General features: G+C 40.9%; 2 protein-coding genes across 6 annotated transcripts in view; both read right to left on the reverse strand.

The window, feature by feature from the left end:
* KIAA0408 (KIAA0408 ortholog) overlaps window positions 1–13,862 on the reverse strand; it is a 35,195-nt gene extending 21,333 nt beyond the window's left edge. For both annotated transcript variants that reach the window (XM_025860895.2, XM_073893905.1), the window contains exon 1: window positions 13,731–13,862. The gene's annotated coding sequence lies outside the window, so the exon portion shown is untranslated. The remainder of the gene's footprint in view (window positions 1–13,730) is intronic.
* Window positions 13,863–13,904: 42 nt separating this feature from the next.
* The window catches only part of MTCL3 (MTCL family member 3), a 44,769-nt gene continuing 41,204 nt past the window's right edge, over window positions 13,905–17,469 (reverse strand). For 3 of the 4 annotated variants that reach the window (XM_073893904.1, XM_025860886.2, XM_073893902.1), the window contains 2 exons: window positions 15,485–16,660; window positions 13,905–14,037 (listed from right to left, as the gene is read on the reverse strand). In XM_073893904.1, coding sequence (XP_073750005.1) covers window positions 13,927–14,037; window positions 15,485–16,660 — 1,287 coding nt within the window. In that variant the 3' untranslated portion in view covers window positions 13,905–13,926. The remainder of the gene's footprint in view (window positions 14,038–15,484; window positions 16,661–17,469) is intronic. The other variant, XM_073893903.1, reaches the window with a different exon arrangement.

Genomic DNA, 17,469 nt, shown 5'->3' on the forward strand with positions numbered 1-17,469 from the left:
GTTCAGTTTAACTGAGTTATAAGAAAGTGTCTAAGACAATTTTGTGCGTGTATTTCAGCAACTAAGCCAGTTAAAGGTTTAAATACCTTTACCCTCCTGCCAATTTACTGAATTCCTGTATGAGTTCTAGCAGTTTTGGGGTGGTATTTTGGTTTTTCCACATAAAGTATCATATCATCTGCAAAGAGTGAGAGTCTGACTTCTTTGCTGATTCAGATGCTTTTTATTTCTTTTTGTTGTCTGATTGCTGAGACTAGGACTTCTAGTACTATGTTGAATAGCAGTGGTGATAGTGGACATCCCTGCCATGTTCCTGACCTTAGGGGAAAGCTCTCAGTTTTTCCCCATTGAGAATGATATTCACTGTGGGTTTTTCATAAATGGCTTTTATGATATTGAGGTATGTACCTTCTATCACTGTACTCTGAAGAGCTTTAATCAAGAAAGGATGCTGTACTTTGTTAAATGCTTTTTCTGCATCTATTGAGAGGACCATATAGTTCTTGTTCTTTCTTTTATTAATGTATTGTATCACATTGATTGATTTGCTGATGTTGAACCAAACTTGCAGTGCAGGAATAAATCCCACTTGGTCGTGGTGAATAATCCTTCTAATGTACTGTTGGATCCTATTGGCTAGTATTTTGGTGAGAATTTTTGCATCCATATTCATCAGGGATATTGGTCTGTAATTCTCCTTTTTGATGGGGTCTTTGTCTGATTTTGGGATCAAGGTAATGCTGGCCTCAGAAAATGAGTTTGGAGGTTTTCCTTCCATTTCTATTTTTTGGAACAGTTTCAGAAGAATAGGTATTAATTCTTCTTTAAATGTTTGGTAGAGGTGTGCCTGGGTAGCTCAGTCGTTAAGCGTCTGCCTTCGGCTCAGGTCGTGATCCCAGGATCCTGGGATCGAGCCCCGCATCGGGCTCCCTGCTCGGTGGGAAGCCTGCTTCTCCCTCTCCCACTCCCTCTGCTTGTGTTCCCTCTCTTGCTGTGTCTCTTTCTGTCAAATAAATAAGTAAAATCTTAAAAAAAAATAAATGTTTGGTAGAATTCCCCTTGGAATCCATCTGGCCGTGGGCTCGTTTGTTGGGAGATTTTTGATGACTGCTTCAATTTCCTTAGTGGTTATAGGTCTGTTCAGGTTTTCTGTTTCTTCCTGGTTCAGTTTTGGTAGTTTATACATCTCTAGGAATGCATCCATTTCTTCCAGATTATTTAATTTGCTGGCATATAGTTGCTCATAATATGTTCTTATAATTGTTTGTATTCCTTTGGTGTCGGTTGTGATCTCTCCTCTTTCATTCATGATTTTATTTATTTGGGTCGTTTCTCTTTTCTTTTTGATAAGTCTGGCCAGGGGTTTATCAATCTTATTAATTCTTTCCAAGAACCAGCTCCTAGTTTCATTGATCTGTTCTACTGTTCTTTTGGTTTCTATTTCATTGATTTCTATCTGATCTTTATTATTTCTCTTCTCCTGCTGGGTTTAGGCTTTATTTGCTGTCCTTTCTCCAGCTCCTTTAGGTGTAGGGTTAGGTTGTGTATTTGAGACCTTTCTTGTTTCTTGAGAAAGGCTTGTATTGCTATATACTTTCCTCTTAGGACCGCCTTTGCTGTATCCCAAAGATTTTGGACAGTTATGTTTTCATCTTCACTTGTTTCCATGAATTTTTTTAATTCTTCTTTAATTTCCTGGTTGACCCATTCATTCTTTAGTAGGATGCTCTTTGGCCTCCATGTATTGGAGTTCTTTCCGACTTTCCTCTTGTGATTGCTTTCTAGTTTCAAAGCATTGTGGTCTGGAAATATGCAGGGAATGATCTCAATCTTTTGGTACCGGTTGAGACCTGATTTGTGACCTAGGATGTGATCTATTCTGACGAATGTTCCATGGGCACTGGAGAAGAATGTGTATTCTATTGCTTTGGGATGGAATGTTCTGAATACATCTGTGAAGTCCATTTGGTCCAGTGTGTCATTTAAAGTCTTTATTTCCTTGTTGATCTTTTGCTTAGATGATCTGTCCATTTCAGTCAGGGGGGTTTAAAGTCTCCTAATAGTATTGTATTGTTGTCAATGTGTTTCTTTGATTTTGTTATCAGTAAAGTGGCAGGATATAAAATCAATGCACAGAAATCAGTGGCATTTCTATACACCAACAAGACAGAAGAATGAGAAATTAAGGAGTCGATCCCATTTACAATTGCACCCAAAACCATAAGATACCTAGGAATAAATCTAACCAAAGAGGCAAAGAATCTGTACTCAGAAAACTATAAATACTCATGAAAGAAACTGAAGAAGACAAAAAGAAATGGAAAAACATTCTATGCTCATGGATTGGAAGAACAAATATTGTGCAGATGTCAATGCTACCTAGAGCAGACTACACATTTAATGCTATCCCTATCAAAATACTATCCACTTTTTTCAAAGAAATGGAACAAATAATCCAAAAATTTGTATAGAACCAGAAAAGACCCCAAACAGCCAGAGGAATGTTGAAAAAGAAAAGCAAAGCTGGTGGCATCACAATTCCGGACTTCAACCTCTATTATAAAGCTATCATCATCAAGACAGTATGGTACTGGCACAAAAACAGACACATTGATCAATGGAACAGAATAAAGGGCCCAAAATTAGACCCTTAACTCTATGGTCAACTCATCCTCGACAAAACAGGAAAGAATGTCCAATGGAAAAAAGACAGTCTCTTTAACAAATGGTGCTGGGAAAATTGGACAGCCACATGCAGAAGAATGAAACTGGACCATTTCCTTACACCACACACAAAAATAGACTCAAAATGGCTGAAAGACCTCAGTGTGAGACAGGAGTCCATCAAAATCCTAGAGAAGAACACAGGCAGCAACCTCTTCTACCTCAGCCGCAGCAGCTTCTTCCTAGAAACATTGCCAAAGGCAAGGGAAGCAAGGGCAAAAATGAACTATTGGGACTTCATCAAGATAAAAGGCTTCTGCACAGCAAAGGAAACAGCCAACAAAACCAAAAGACAACCGACAGAATGGGAGAAGATATTTGCAAATGACTTATCAGATAAAGGGCTAGTATCCAAAATCTATAAAGAATTTATCAAACTCAACACCCAAAGAACAAATGATCCAATCAAGAAATGGGCAGAAGACATGAACAGATATTTTTCCAAAGAAGACATCCAAATGGCCAATAGACACATGAAAAAGTGCTCAACATCGTTCGGCTTCAGGGAAATCCAAATCAAAACCTCAATGAGATACCACCTCACACCAGTCAGAATGGCTAAAATTAACAAGTCAGGAAACAACAGATGTTGGCAAGGATGCAGAGAAAGGGGAACCCCCCTACACTGTTGGTGGGAATGCAAGCTGGTGCAACCACTCTGGTAAACAGTATGGAGGTTCCTCAAAAAGTTGAAAATAGAGCTACCATATGATCCAGGAATTGCACTACTGGGTATTTACCCCAAAGATACAAATGTAGTGATCCGAAGGGGATGTGCACCCCAATGTTTATAGCAGCAATGTCCACAATAGCCAAACTGTGGAAAGAGCCAAGATGTCCACCGACAGATGAATGGATAAAGAAGATGCGGTATATAGATATACAATGGAATATTATGCAGCCATCAAAAAAACCCCCCAAAATCTTGCCATTTGCAATGACGTGGATGGAATTAGAGGGTATTATGCTACGCGAAATAAGTCAATCAGAGAAAGACATGTATCATGTGACCTCACTGATATGAGGAATTCTTAATCTCAGGAAACAAACTGAGGGTTGCTGGAGTGGTGGGTGGGAGGGATGGGGTGGCTGGCTGATAGACATTGGGGAGGGTATGTGCTATGGTGAGCGCTGTGAACTGTGTAAGACTGATGAATCACAGACCTGTACCTCTGAAACAAATAATACATTATATGTAAAAAAAAAAAAAAAAGAGAGAAGATAGTAGGAAGGGAAAAATGAAGGGGGGGACATCGGAGGGGGAGACGAACCATGACAGACGATGGACTCTGAGAAACAAACTGAGGGTTCTGGAGGGGAGGGGGTTGGGGGGATGGGTTAGCCTGGTGATGGGTATTAAAGAGGGCACGTTCTGCATGGAGCACTGGGTGTTATATGCAAACAATGAATCATGGAACACTACATCAAACACTAATGATGTACTGTATGGTGATTAACATAACAATAAAATAAAATAAAATAAATACCTTTACCCTCAAGTCTGAAGAATTTTCTGTGTGGTCATTAAAACATTACATATTCATTTTCACATGATTTTTTGCCAGCTTCCAGACGAGTATTTCTTGGGGAGCTCAAAAGTTTAGTAATAGGAACCTGCTCATGGTAGCACTTTTGTACCTATACTATAGTACAGTTGAAGGAAATCATGCTGTGTTTTGAATGATTGGCATCGTGACTTCAAAAGCAATAACAATATAATAGTTATAGCAATAATAGTGATTACTCATGGAGAGACAGTTCTCTGCAAAGCTCTGCACTAAGTACTTGGAATATATCTTCATCCTTGTTCACCCTCATAGCAAATGTATCTGTTGATATTATTAACCCAGTCTTCCTGATAAAACCCTGAGATATAACGTATCTTGCCAAAATTCATAGAAAGATGCCCATGTGGAGAAGTAGGGCTTGAAACTGTTTCTCTAACTGGAGGCCAGGGAATTTTGTCACGGAAATCTTGTTTTCCGTTCTACTGCCCCCACTTATCAGTGTGAACTTTGGAGTGTTTCTTCTGTAAAGGGATAATTATATTTACTTCATGAGGTTGTTGTCAGAGTATGAGGGGATACTTTTAGTGCCAGGCACCCAAGAAATGGTAGCTTATTTCTGCCTCTATCCTTACCAGGACCGGAGGAGAATCTTGGGGTGGGGAAAGGGATTGCCCCAAAGCACCTACGCAGAAAAATCTGGTAACATCCCACCGCCCCAACACTCTCTTCCACTCCAAATCTCTTCACTTCCATGGGTCCTTTGTAAATAAAATTAAGACTGTTCTCTAAATCCTATCAGAACTTCAGATAATATGTGGCTAAGTTATGGGAGAAATGATGTTGGGCTATCCTCTATAGTATCACTTAATAGGATCTACTCCAATGCTCTCTTCATGGAAATCCTAGTAATTATTTACCACAGGTGCTTCATCTGCTTCTTGTCATGGTGAAGCGCACCTGAAATTAGGCAGAACCAAAAACTAGGAAAAGACTTTGACAATTTCACCCGTCTATCACTTTTTCTAGTGTTTACCAATTCTTTTTGTTGAATAATTTTTATATGTATTAGCTTCAATTTCCATGCCATATATATATATATACATATATACATATATATATATATGTATATATATATCCAGAAGATGAAAGCATAGGAAGGCAATAAATACTCAGCACAGGTGCTTTTGAATCTTTCCACTAAAATTGTTTAAGAAAATTTTCTACTGTTATGTACATAAAAAGACTGATGCTGGTGTACTCAGCCCTTCAGAGATATTCAGATATCTTGAAATGCCTGACATTCTCAGGCAGATGTCAGGATGGCCAAAAACCTTATGGCCAAAATGCAATTTGTGATATAATCTAGATTGCTCTGAAACCATTTGAATATTTATGCCTTCCAATATGAAATTGCCCCAAATCATTGCTCTGTGTATTGGAGAGAATTTGGAAGAATCGTGCATATCTGGTGCCATACTAATCCTATCTTAATGTAGAACTAATATGTAAGGACATGAATAAAATAATACTTCATGTAAAGTAAATATAGCCACACCAGTTAGGTGAAGAGAAACAAAAAAGAAAATCCTGAAAAGGATTTGAAAAGGTCTATGTGCATAATAATCCTAGGCCAGGGACTAAAACATTTTGGAAAGGGTGAAAGAAGAACACTGAGTGCATAAATGTCATAGCGGGTGTTTCTAGATGTAGAGAATTTTAGAGCCAGAGAGGACCTCTGAAATCATCTAGCCAACCCTCTCATTTTACAGCTGAGGAAAGAAGCCCTGATGCTACATCATCTGCTCAAGGTCACAGAGCCACTTACTAGCAATGCCGGGAATAGAATCCTGGTCTTCTCATTCTTGGTGGAGTGCCTTGAAGTTTAAAATTCCAAGGAGTTCAAGGGAAGGGAAGAGAACCCAGGGAAAAGGATTTGGGGCATGAGGGATTGATTTCTGGCCTTGTCAACTTCTAAATTCAATCTTCTTCTAAGTCCATATGAGGGAGATGATACGCCATCTTCTGAGTATAACATAGGAATCAAATAGCAGAGTATTTATCTTGATGACTTACTATCTAAAGAGGCCTGTGGCCTGAGATAATCTACATCTTGGTCTAAATGCAAAGAGAAAAGGATTTTTAATTTAGTGGTTGAAGAAAATCTGCGGATAAACGTTCCAACTTTGCCTTTAGCAGGCGGTACACATTTAATTTATAGTTTTCATCTGGATGATGATCTCGAAGCCTTGCAAAGCAGTCATTTATTTAATCTCTTTATGCTATGACAACTCTGACTGTGTATGAGGCTGGATGGCTTCTGACTTCTGGTTTGTATAGTTTTTTTTTCTGTCCCTTTTCTTCTACTCTTCAAACATATTTACCAGTAGAAAGGGTATTGTATTTCTATTTTCCTTGGCAAGGAAATAGAAACAGTTGGAAAGGTGATGACTTTGAAAAACTGAACTCATTCCTACACATACTAAAACTTAGAGACTATTACAGGGGACATATTTAAAATAATCCTTCTTTCTAGAATAGTGTCTTTTGCAATTTTCAAAATACTTTATGATACATGGTCTCAGTTGCTTAGTAGAACTCTTCTTGACTCTTAAATTATCTTCCATTCTTTAGGGAAAGGTCTTGGGCTCTCCAGTTAATGTTCCATTTAACAAATATTTGTGAGCACCCACTCTGTACCAGGTATACTGATGGATCCTAAGGCCCAGAAGAAGAATAAGACAAATCCTTATTCACAACAAGCTTGGTCAACGCTGACGATTCCTGAAGTGTAACCTGTGGCATGACTGCCCACATCCTGAGTAGTCTACTACCCAAAAATAAACTTACAAACCAATGTGAAGAGCCTCTCCTCCTAGTCCCCACAGCATCCCATCAAGGGGACCATAATTTAGTGTTAACTCCCAGCCTTGTTGTACCCTGCAATCACTCAGAGAATTATAAAAAACAACAACAACAACAACAAAAACAAACATGAAAGCTGGAACCTTCCCCCAGACTTTGGAATCAGGTGATGAGGCCAGAGTTTCTTAATTTTTACAAAGTTCCACAGCTAGTTCTGTCAAATTGGGTCCTGTGTTGTTTTAGTCCAAGAATGACAGGGTTTGGATTCTGTCTTAGCAAAAGCAATATAATTTTGATACTTACAAGAATCTGTTTTGGGTTATAAGATTACGAGAGTCAAACACAGAGTATTAGATTGTCACACATTTAGATTGTTGTGTTTCAGCGAATGTGCTCTTTTCCCAGTGCTGGATGTTTTCCCCCTAGAATCATGGGACGCTGGCTCTCTCTTCTATTCTGTGGGCTGGTGGCATGTCAGCAGAGCTTTTTGCCAAGCAGATCTGTCATGGGGCTTACATACAGGCATTTCCAGATGACAGAAATATTCAAAAGAAACAGTCTTTAACTGTTCTTTTTAAGTACCGGTCTGTGTTCTGAAGAAATAAAACAATAAAACATTTTAGGAGTATGGGTTATTTAAAATTAGAGATAGATCTTGCTTACTGTTCTCAAATTAGTTTTTGGCATCTCATTATATTATTTCCAGATTCTTGACTTGGGAGCTTTGGATAATGATGACAAGAATATCGAAATAACAGGACCGACCGATTGTTCTGGAGCTACCACTTATTCCAGAAAAGGACCTCAGGAATGACAGTCCACCACAAGAGGGCCACCCTGAGTCACAAGAGGGCCACCCTGAGTCATTTCTCCCTGGGAGGAAGTTCGAGCAGTAAAAAAACAGGGCTGAGAGAGAGACAGAGAGAGAAACCCTTTAGCGGTATAATTTGAGGACAGAGCGATAAGTCCCCACTCCTTTCCTGACCCGCCTTCCTTGGGAGTTGCCAGCCCACCTGTATCTTCAACCAGAAATGTTAGATTTATTATCATCATTAGGTATTTCCAGTTTGTAATTGTCTAATAACATTTCATTGACAGAGGAAGCAGTTACTGGCTAGTCCCACCTTGGTACATAATAGAAGAGTTAGCACACAGAAGGAACTGGGAGGAACAAATAAATATAGGTAAGCTTTGATTGGAGCTTGGGAAAAGAATCCGTTCCATGGGACATGGAGTGGGGAGAGAGAGGGGAGGAGACGAGAATGGGAGACCGTCTGGGTGGCTGCTGACTGTATGGGTTGGTGCCGGGGTGAAAAGAAAGGCAGCACCATGACGTGGGAAGACTACGGTAAAGAATCTAAAGATGCAGGTACAGACAGCGAGGCCCAAAGCCACAGTTCCAGGCAGCTCTGTGAACACTGTGATCAGAGCACTCTGCAGAGTCAGCCAGACCCATGGCCCACACCGAGGTCTCTCGGGAAAGTCCACATGAGACAAGAACACAATACCCCAATGGCTGTCCTCGGCCCTCACACCATATTCTTTTGTTGATGTCGTCATTGAAATATTTTGCACAGGAAGAGTCCCGCGATTTCATTCTTTCTTACCTATTTTGAGTTTACCTTGTTTTTCTGAATCCATCTAGTTTCTACAAATATCAGGACTTCGAACAAAGAGCTTTTGATGTACAAGGCTGGGGGATCCTAACTTTCCATCAGCTACCTCCTTTGGCTACTTCACAGTGGGTATTTTCACTATATGGAGCCTGAGCAGTTAGATTAAGGCTACACCCTCCCCCATGCAGTGGCTCTGGTACCTCAGCAGATAGGCATTCTTTTTTTCTTCCAGGTAAAGGAGCTCAGATTCCTAAGAGTCACCTAAAATCCAGAATAAACTAATTCTGCTGACTTGTTATGTTACATTCCGCCTCTGAAGTTCTAAGTGACTGATTTAGGCTGACACATAGGTTGTTCTATTTAAAAAGTCGAGCTCTGTTTTATCTGTCCAGGAACTCATGATACAGCGGAAATGACATGGATTGTGCAAAAGCTGCACATATTCATGAAAAAGAAGAAAGGAAATTATAAACTAGATGCTAAACTGAGTTTTCTGACTTTAAGAAATAACAGACTCTATAAGGTATTTAAAAAAAAAAAAAAGCTCTTAAATTCTCTTCCATTACTAAGCCATTTGAGCATTTGAGGCCAGTGGGCAAACTGATGAGGTTCTCTCTGCCCCTCACACCCTCTTAATTTTCAAACGCATAGGTTAAGAAGGTACTTTCAACATGAATTTAAAGAGCTGAAGTGCTGACTTTCACAGTACATTATGTTGGACCACCTCAGAAAGGGACAAATGTTATTTGCTAGCCTTTGATAATCATGTAGCGAGTCTTGTTTGTTAACACAGATACATAGCAGCTCAACTCAAACACTCAGCAGAGACTACAGAAAATCAACATTGTAGGACAGCTTTTCTCACTTTCTGATATCATCCTCCACCACCTTCACTTTAATCCTTACCTTCGGTTAGAGCATCTGACCCAAAGCATGACAACCAGATGAAAGTGGGCTGGCGTTCTACAGCAATAGAGCTACAAGCAGTGCATGAATATTTGGAGTTAGGGCTTCACTACCAAATTGACATACCAAACTTCACTGGCAGCTGATTAAATAACCGTGTCGCAACTCTACCACACGGATTGAAATGAAGGTTGCAGAATGCAGGCCAATACACATTCCAGGCTCAGCACTGAATTTTCCTTTGTTTTATGAGTTTGAGTCAGTTATGCTTAAAAATAGCCAACTAAATTTTTTTTCTTAAATCCAGGCCAAATTACCAAAGACACTCCCTACGCCCAAGAATGTGCATGCAAGGGAATTTTCTACAATAAGGTTTTTTTTTCCTTTTATTTCTCTTCAGTGTCATGTTTAAATAGCACAGCTTCAAAGGTACAAATAGGAGAAAATTCCTTGTCTCAGTAATTGGGAGACTTTGTTCTCTCAATGAACAAAGAAACCTGGGTGTTCCTCTTTTAGAACTAGCTTCGTACAACGAAGATAAAGCAAGTAACAGGATCAAAGGGGAGGGGAAGAAGATACAGGGGACGCTCTTTCTGAGGTCTTGGGTACCATCTTTGTTAACTTCTGTTCCCACATCTGTAGTCTGTGATGTAAGGGAGAAATGAACCACAAACTGCGGGTACCCATAGAACAGCTTGAAGTTCCAGGGAGAAGGCAGCAAGCGGCAAGGTTGCTTTGTGCTTCCTGGCAGTTTGCTAAGACCACCTCCCAAATACTGGCCCCTCAGCAGTCCCATGAGATAGAGGCAGGTCTGAACTCCTTGATTCTGGATGCATGTCTCACTGTACACAACAGTGTGGGAGAGGTGTGTGCTTACATGCAGGCACAAACCGGAAAGTGGGCTATGCAGTGGGTAGGGTAGAGTTGGAAAGAGTCTCCCTGGAATTCAACCATATGGTAAAGTTGCCTAACTTCAGAGAAGCTGTCAGAGTGACCCCAACTCCCCCAGAAGCTGGGAGCAGTAGGCAAGTCAGTCCTGTTTCCCCTCCTCAATTTCTTCCTGGGGTTCCATATATGGAGTGCCTGGATGGAAGTTCAAGATTCTTATGAATTCTTCTCTAAAACCAATGCCTTAGAAGTTCATAGGTAAGATTAATATCCCTGTCGCCAGGATGACTTTAATTACTAACAAGAGATCTAAAGAGGGGGCCGGTGTTTTGATCAGCCCAGACTTCCCTTGGTTAGCCTCTCCTTTCTTATTCAGGCCACAGGATATTGTTGAGGTATAAGCAGCACCCCTGTATTTATTTATTTATTTATGGTATCATTCCATGCAAGAATGTCTTGGGATTTTATTGTTTTCTTAGGCAAATCCAACATGCTATCAGGTGTTCAATAAAAATAAATTGCAACCACGAGCCTTTTTGTTTGTTTGTTTTTACACTTCGGTAAGAGTATCTCCTAGAGTTAGCTGTTTACATGCCCATCCGGGTCAATCAACCAACTGAACGTGCTAAAAAGAGTAAACACCGAAATTCATTTTGTCTGCACCTAACAGCCACCACATTACAATGTTTGTTAAATGCACAGGGATCCATGCTCTGTATTTCTGCTGCATTCTCACACCTCTTGTATATGCCTTCTCATCTCGGTTTGGACAGCAGAGTCAGCCGGCACCCATCATTCCCAGAGGATTTGTGGCACACCACATGGAAAGCTTTGTGGCATCAATAACTGTATACATACCCACAAAATGTGGATTGCCAGGGTGTGTGTGTGTGTGTGTGTGTGTGTGTGTGTGTGTGTGTGTGTGGTCATCTTGAGGCTCTAACTGAGGGTGTGCATGTGCCTACACCTGCAGGTGTGTGCATGACCCTGCACCCATGCACTTTTCATCTTGGTCCTCCTTTCTGTCATGTATTATTCCTATTTGTCGTCTCTGCTTTTGTTGGTTTAGAGAACCTGTATTAATGAAAGGAGAGTTTTCTAACATTGCACCACTGTGGAATTAGAACTGCTTTGTCATTAGAGGCAAAGGCCGAATAACAAAGATGGAAATGCTCTAGAGAGGTTGTGGACATCCAGTGAACGGTGGAAACTTTAAGGTCTACTGAAACCTAGGTGGCTCAGGATTCTATACAGCTGGCCTCACATAGCTTGCTGCAGCCTTGGCACAGGCTGCATATACATATTTTAGACAACTCAAACATCTAAAGAAATGGTTCTTGGGAGTTTAAGAAAATACAAATGCCTGGATTCAAAAATTCACTTGGTGAGGTAGGGGCTCAATTCTAGAAACATCTCAGGAATTCTGGTGTGCAGCTAGGATTGAAAACCACTGAGAAAGATACTGAGTTCTTGATTTTTTTCATGATAAAGAAAGTTAACAATTCTGAAGCCTGTTTCTTAGAGCCACACAGGGTGGTGAATATCCATGATACTTCTGAAGTGAACAGGTGCACTGCATCCCATGCTTCATCAGAGGGACAATATTAACCATTTTGGTGGGACAATTATTTGAGATTTTGACTCCTTTCCTCTTACTGCCATTAGGGCTTCCCAGTCATTTTGACCACCTACAACACCTCCATAAACCACCAAATGTTCCACAGGTAGCTGAGAAACATTGCTTAGGTGGGTGTATGTGGCTTCAATGGCAATAAACATTTCAGGTAAACTTCAGCCATCAGACACTGACTTTCAGTTCTGTTACCAAAATGGTCCCCTAAGATGGCGGTCTGGAGGCTTAACCAAGGATCTAACAGACAGACTTTGATTTTTAAAGTGGTTGCTCTCCCTGAGATAATTTTTTTTAAAAAAGTAAAAAGTGGAACAATTGATTAAATACAGCACTTAGATGATTTAATTTCTTTTTGTCATAAAGTGCTACCTAGCCTTTTGAATCTCTAAGACGAAAAGCCAAGTAGATAGTGACAGATTCCAACAGTTGGCTAACAGTTTCTCACTTCTGGTCTCTCCTCCCTCCAGAACAAAACAAAACAACCCCCCCCAAACATGTAAATAACAACATGGAGACGAAGAACAGTTATTTTAAACTGAATTCTCAACAATTGTGAAGGGTTATCTTTTCTTTTTTAAAAAATTACTACTCAAAGGGAAAAATGGAGGTACTGGGGGAGGAGGGCTCAAGAGATTGTTTCCAGAACCAACTTTCATAGTAGAGCAAAGTTTTTCCACATATTATTCTTGATGCTGAGGCACAAGATACCTCACTTTACCACAGATTTTCATATCCACCAGCCAACCAGCAAAGCATTTCTGAGTGCATGACTTCCATGAGTGTTGGTATTTCTGAATCTTGATGGCAGTGGTGCATTCCAGTTTTCCACTGGGTAAATTGTCAACAAGATGGACAGAATAGGACATTTTGGGTACATGGAACCTATCCACGCCACTTTAGGGATGAGGAGAAAGGGAGATGCTCAGGTTCACCAAAGTGAGTTTATACCTAGAGAGCAACTCCCAGTGGAATGATGCCACTGGCCTCAGATTGTGACTTAATGAAATTCTAGAGAATGACTACTTTTTCCCTACTCTGGAAGCAGTTCTGTGTGATAATCTATTAGAGGACAGAACTCCAGGCAACAAATTTTATCAGCAACAAATATCCAGGTATAGTAGGTAAATGCAGAAATGGCTCTTTTGCTTAGAGCTGGTCAAATGCAGTAGGAGAGATATAATCACTTTCTCAATGAACTAAGGCCTAATCCACTCTCTAGCTCCCAAACACATTTTTTTAAACAGAATACCAACAGCAAGCATCACAACGAGTTGCTTACTTTCCATGATGGTCACATTTCATTCATTCACCATAATTTTTGCTAACATTTACTGGATTTCAAAACTATCTTGTTAGTCTGATGCAACCTAGCAAAGATCTTTATAAGTCCATCTATCTATATTTTGAAATGTGACCATCTTGTGAATGTCCAGCTTTTCAGTTATCATAATAGTCAACTACTGAGAAATAATTGAAAGATTTAGTCAATTTTTACAGTCATAATTATTTATCAAGAAGAGTGCAGATTAAGATGTAAAAGAAAGAAGCAAAAATTAAAAAGATTTATATAAAAAGTCACAATTACTTGCTTACCTGAAATATTTTAATGCTTGGGCTTCTTATTGAATTTGGTAGTGGTAAGATGTGTCTTTTTAAAGAAATAAGCAGTCTTCAGTGTTTTTATAGCATTGATTATTACAGAAATTATACTTCTTTTACTTCTTGTCTTGAAGGGTGAACAAAATAAACAAACTGAAAATACTACAATGAATGGTAAATGATGAAAGATTTACAGTACAAAAAATAGTGTAAAAAGGAAGACAAGTTTAAATATTGTTGTGTAAGAAAGTGATGAAAATAATACAAGAATGAGAATAAGTAAAATGATAGGCTGGAACATCTGGGAAGGTAAATGCAGAGACAAAGAGAAGAGTTAATTAATAATAATTTTTAAAACTTAAATTTATATTAACTAATCTAAGCATCCAATCAATTTAAGATGAAGAAGAACCCTCCCTTAAGCCTGTATTTACAAAATCTGTTTATTTTATTAGAGATAGATAATAGATAATAATCTATTATTATACACAGTGCTTTCTCTCACTCTGATTCCTATTTTTTTCCCTGATGGTATAACTGAAAACCCACAAGCTTCAAATATTCAAAAATCTGCTACAAGGAAACTAAAAACCAACCATTTGACATAATTAGAGAAACAATAAGCTTTAACATTTCAAAATTCAACAAGTTTTATCATAAACCTTTTTTTTTTATAGCAAAGCAGAGCAACATGCAATGTAAATAAGCAAAAGGGTTGCAATTTTCTAGTTGTGACTAACAGGCAGTTAATTTAATGTCATGCTTCTGCGTCTACACTGATTTTTAAGTTTAAATCTCTTGTGTGTCTTAAAAGCCATGCATGCTGTTGTACTTCCGTGGGTTCTCCAATCGATACAGGACAGGAGGTTTGCCAGAGAGGTAGCGCTGCCCATTATGTTCTACAAATTCTCTCTTATGTGGTTAATTCTGACAAAATGCATGGGTCTTTGGCCACCATACCTGGCTAGAGCAGCTCAGTCCAATTCATCAGTTGTGCCTCTACAAATTAGGATGAAGGAAAAAATGCTGGTTTTCCCTGTTCGGGAATAGTTATTACTATTTCTCTGAATCAGTGTTGCATTAAAGTTAAAGTATTAACACTCCTTCCCCAGTCCTGAGAGTCTCCACTAGAGAGTCGGCAGTGATTATTTTTTTTCTAGAAATAATGATTCTGTTATTTCCACTTGTGGTAAAGGAGTGACTTCCATTTGTTCCTTTTGGTAGGGCCCTAGACACAATATCCTCTCTCTTGACTGCTGGTTTGTGCATTTGTCAGTAGTTATACAATAATCCTGGATATTTAAAACATTTAAAAAAATTTTAAACTCAATTTCAATCTTGGTTTAAAACCTGCAAATACATAATTAAAGATTCCCATCTGGGATCTTCTTGCAGCTTGATCCATTAGACTCAGTAAAGTAATACGGAACATATTGACAAATAAATAATGTATCTTAAAGATCCTTTAATCTTTACACAAAAACTGAGCGGGTGGTGTGTGTGTGTCAATTTCCTTTTTAAACAAAACAGAGGGGAGGGAGTTCCTAAGTGGGTTACGAAAACCTGAGGCCTGAAGGAGAGCGTGAGAGAACAGGTGTGCTCTGGGGCTCCGAAGCCCAGTGAGGCTCTGACCGGGGACTTCCCTAAAGCGGGGCGTGGAGGTCGGTGCGCGGAGACGCCCCATCAGGGACCACGAATCCGCGGACCAGCCTCGCCATCGCCGTGGCTCGCAATAGGCAGAACTGTACCTGACTCACGGATATGGGCTCCTCGGCGCCGCGGTCGTCCGCAGACTTGGGCACCTCGAGGCGGTCGATGAAGGTCTGCAGCTCCTTGCGGAAGGCTTTCATCTGCGCGTTGATGCGGTAGAGCAGCTCGTGCTCGCGGATGCGGCTGCCGTCATCCTCCTCATCCATCAGTCCGAACAGGTCCCCGTTGGCCACGTAGATGCGCGCCTCTGTGATGATGGTGCTAGTGTCGGCGATGAGCCGGTCGATGGTCTTGCCCAGCCGCTCGGCCTCCGAGCGGATGTCCTTCATCTGCTGCCTGTCGGAGAAGCTCTTCGGCCAGGGCCCGGGCGCCGGGTAGAAGGAGCGGGTGGGTGTCAGGCAGCGGATGTTGCGCACCTCCTCCGAGTCGCTCTCGCCGCCGATGGGCCCTTCGCGCTTGCGGTGAGGCGGCCGCGAGTCGTCGTCGCTCTCCTTCTTGCCCGCGTCGCTCTCGGCGTCGCTGTCGCGGGGGCTGCCGCGGATGCCCAGGTGCGAGGCCAGGTCGTAGCGCTGCATGTTGGACATAAGCACGCGGTTCTCGTACTGCAGCTGCATGACCTTGCCGCTGAGCTCGTTGATCTGCAGGCGTGCCGCCTTCAGCTCCTCCTGCAGGGCCTCGGTCTTGGCGCTGTCGTGGTGTCGCGCGCTCTCGTGGCCGCCGGACTTGTACTTGTACTTGTTGAGCTCCGCCGTGATGCGCTTGTTCTGCTCCTCCAGGTCGGCCACGTTCCGCCGCAGCAGCTCCGTCTCGTCTTCCACCAGCTGCAGGTGCTGCCGCAGCTCCGACAGGGATTCGCTCTGCTCCCTCATGAGGGGGTTGGCCGAGCCGTTGAAGTCGTCCCCCCTCAGGTCGTCGAGTTCTGCCTTCAGGCCTCTGTTCTCTACCTCCAGTTCCACGATCTTCCTGCCCAGGATGTTGGCTTCTTCCTCCACCAGCCTCAGCCGCAGCTTGAGCTCAGCCTCCCTGGTGCTGGGAGGCCCCCCGGCTTCTCCTTTGGGCAAAGGACTGTCCAGATCTCCATAAAAGGATCTGTACTTCTGAAGCTCGTGTTCGAATCTGTCCTTTTCTTTATCAATCTTGGCCATTTTCTTTCTCATCAAAGCAGCTTCTTCCTTCACGAACTGCAGCTGGCATTTCAGATCCTCATTATCCTCCTCATTTGGGAAAAAGAGGGTAAGAGGGTAAGAGATCATTTTTATGTAAATCAAGAAAACAAAAAAAGTACACCTGCAAAAATAATTGCTTTTTCTTGTAATTAAGATTCAATGAGACCCAGAGAGAGAGAGAGAGCAGTAGATGCTGTATATTTTCTACAAATTGTTTAAATTACTTGGCAGATAAAAGATGAAGACAATATCACATCCTGGAAACAGAGAGAGAAAGAAATATAAAAAGAGAAACACTATGGTCATCACTATCCAGAGACCATTATGTGTTGTAACTGAGCACAACCGTGGGGCTGTCATTTCAACAATGTTCCTTTTGTATGTTTTGTTTTTTACATGATTTGAATTCCCCTGACTGTAATAAATGTGAAACCTGTTCCCTGGAAGGAACACGCTGCCATTTATCGAGCACCTATTCTCAGCCAACTTCTGTAAAGTTCTTTACACGTACGACCTAATTTAATGTTTAGAGTAAACTTAGTAACAGATATTAAAATACCTGGTTTAAAGCTACTCCATAACTTTTTCAAGGTTACAGAGCTATTAAGTGGCAAAAGACAAAGGTGAAATTTGAATTCAGTTCTGTCTGACTCTAAGGCTCATAATAGCTCCGAAAGAGGCGAAAGAGCAAAGAAAGCAATCTCTTCATCTGTATTCAAGGCAGAATGGCTTATTTAAAGGCCTTATTTAAAGTAAGGAAAATTTAACACTGGAATGGCCCATCCAAGGAGAAACTGGCAAGTGTTTCATCCGGATCGCTTTAAAAAAAAAAAAAAAGATACATTCCCAACAGTCTG

This window comes from Callorhinus ursinus, unplaced genomic scaffold, assembly GCF_003265705.2.
Source record: "Callorhinus ursinus isolate GAN/ISIS: 27379988/994484 unplaced genomic scaffold, GSC_fseal_2.0 scaffold6, whole genome shotgun sequence".
NCBI lineage: Eukaryota > Metazoa > Chordata > Mammalia > Carnivora > Otariidae > Callorhinus > Callorhinus ursinus.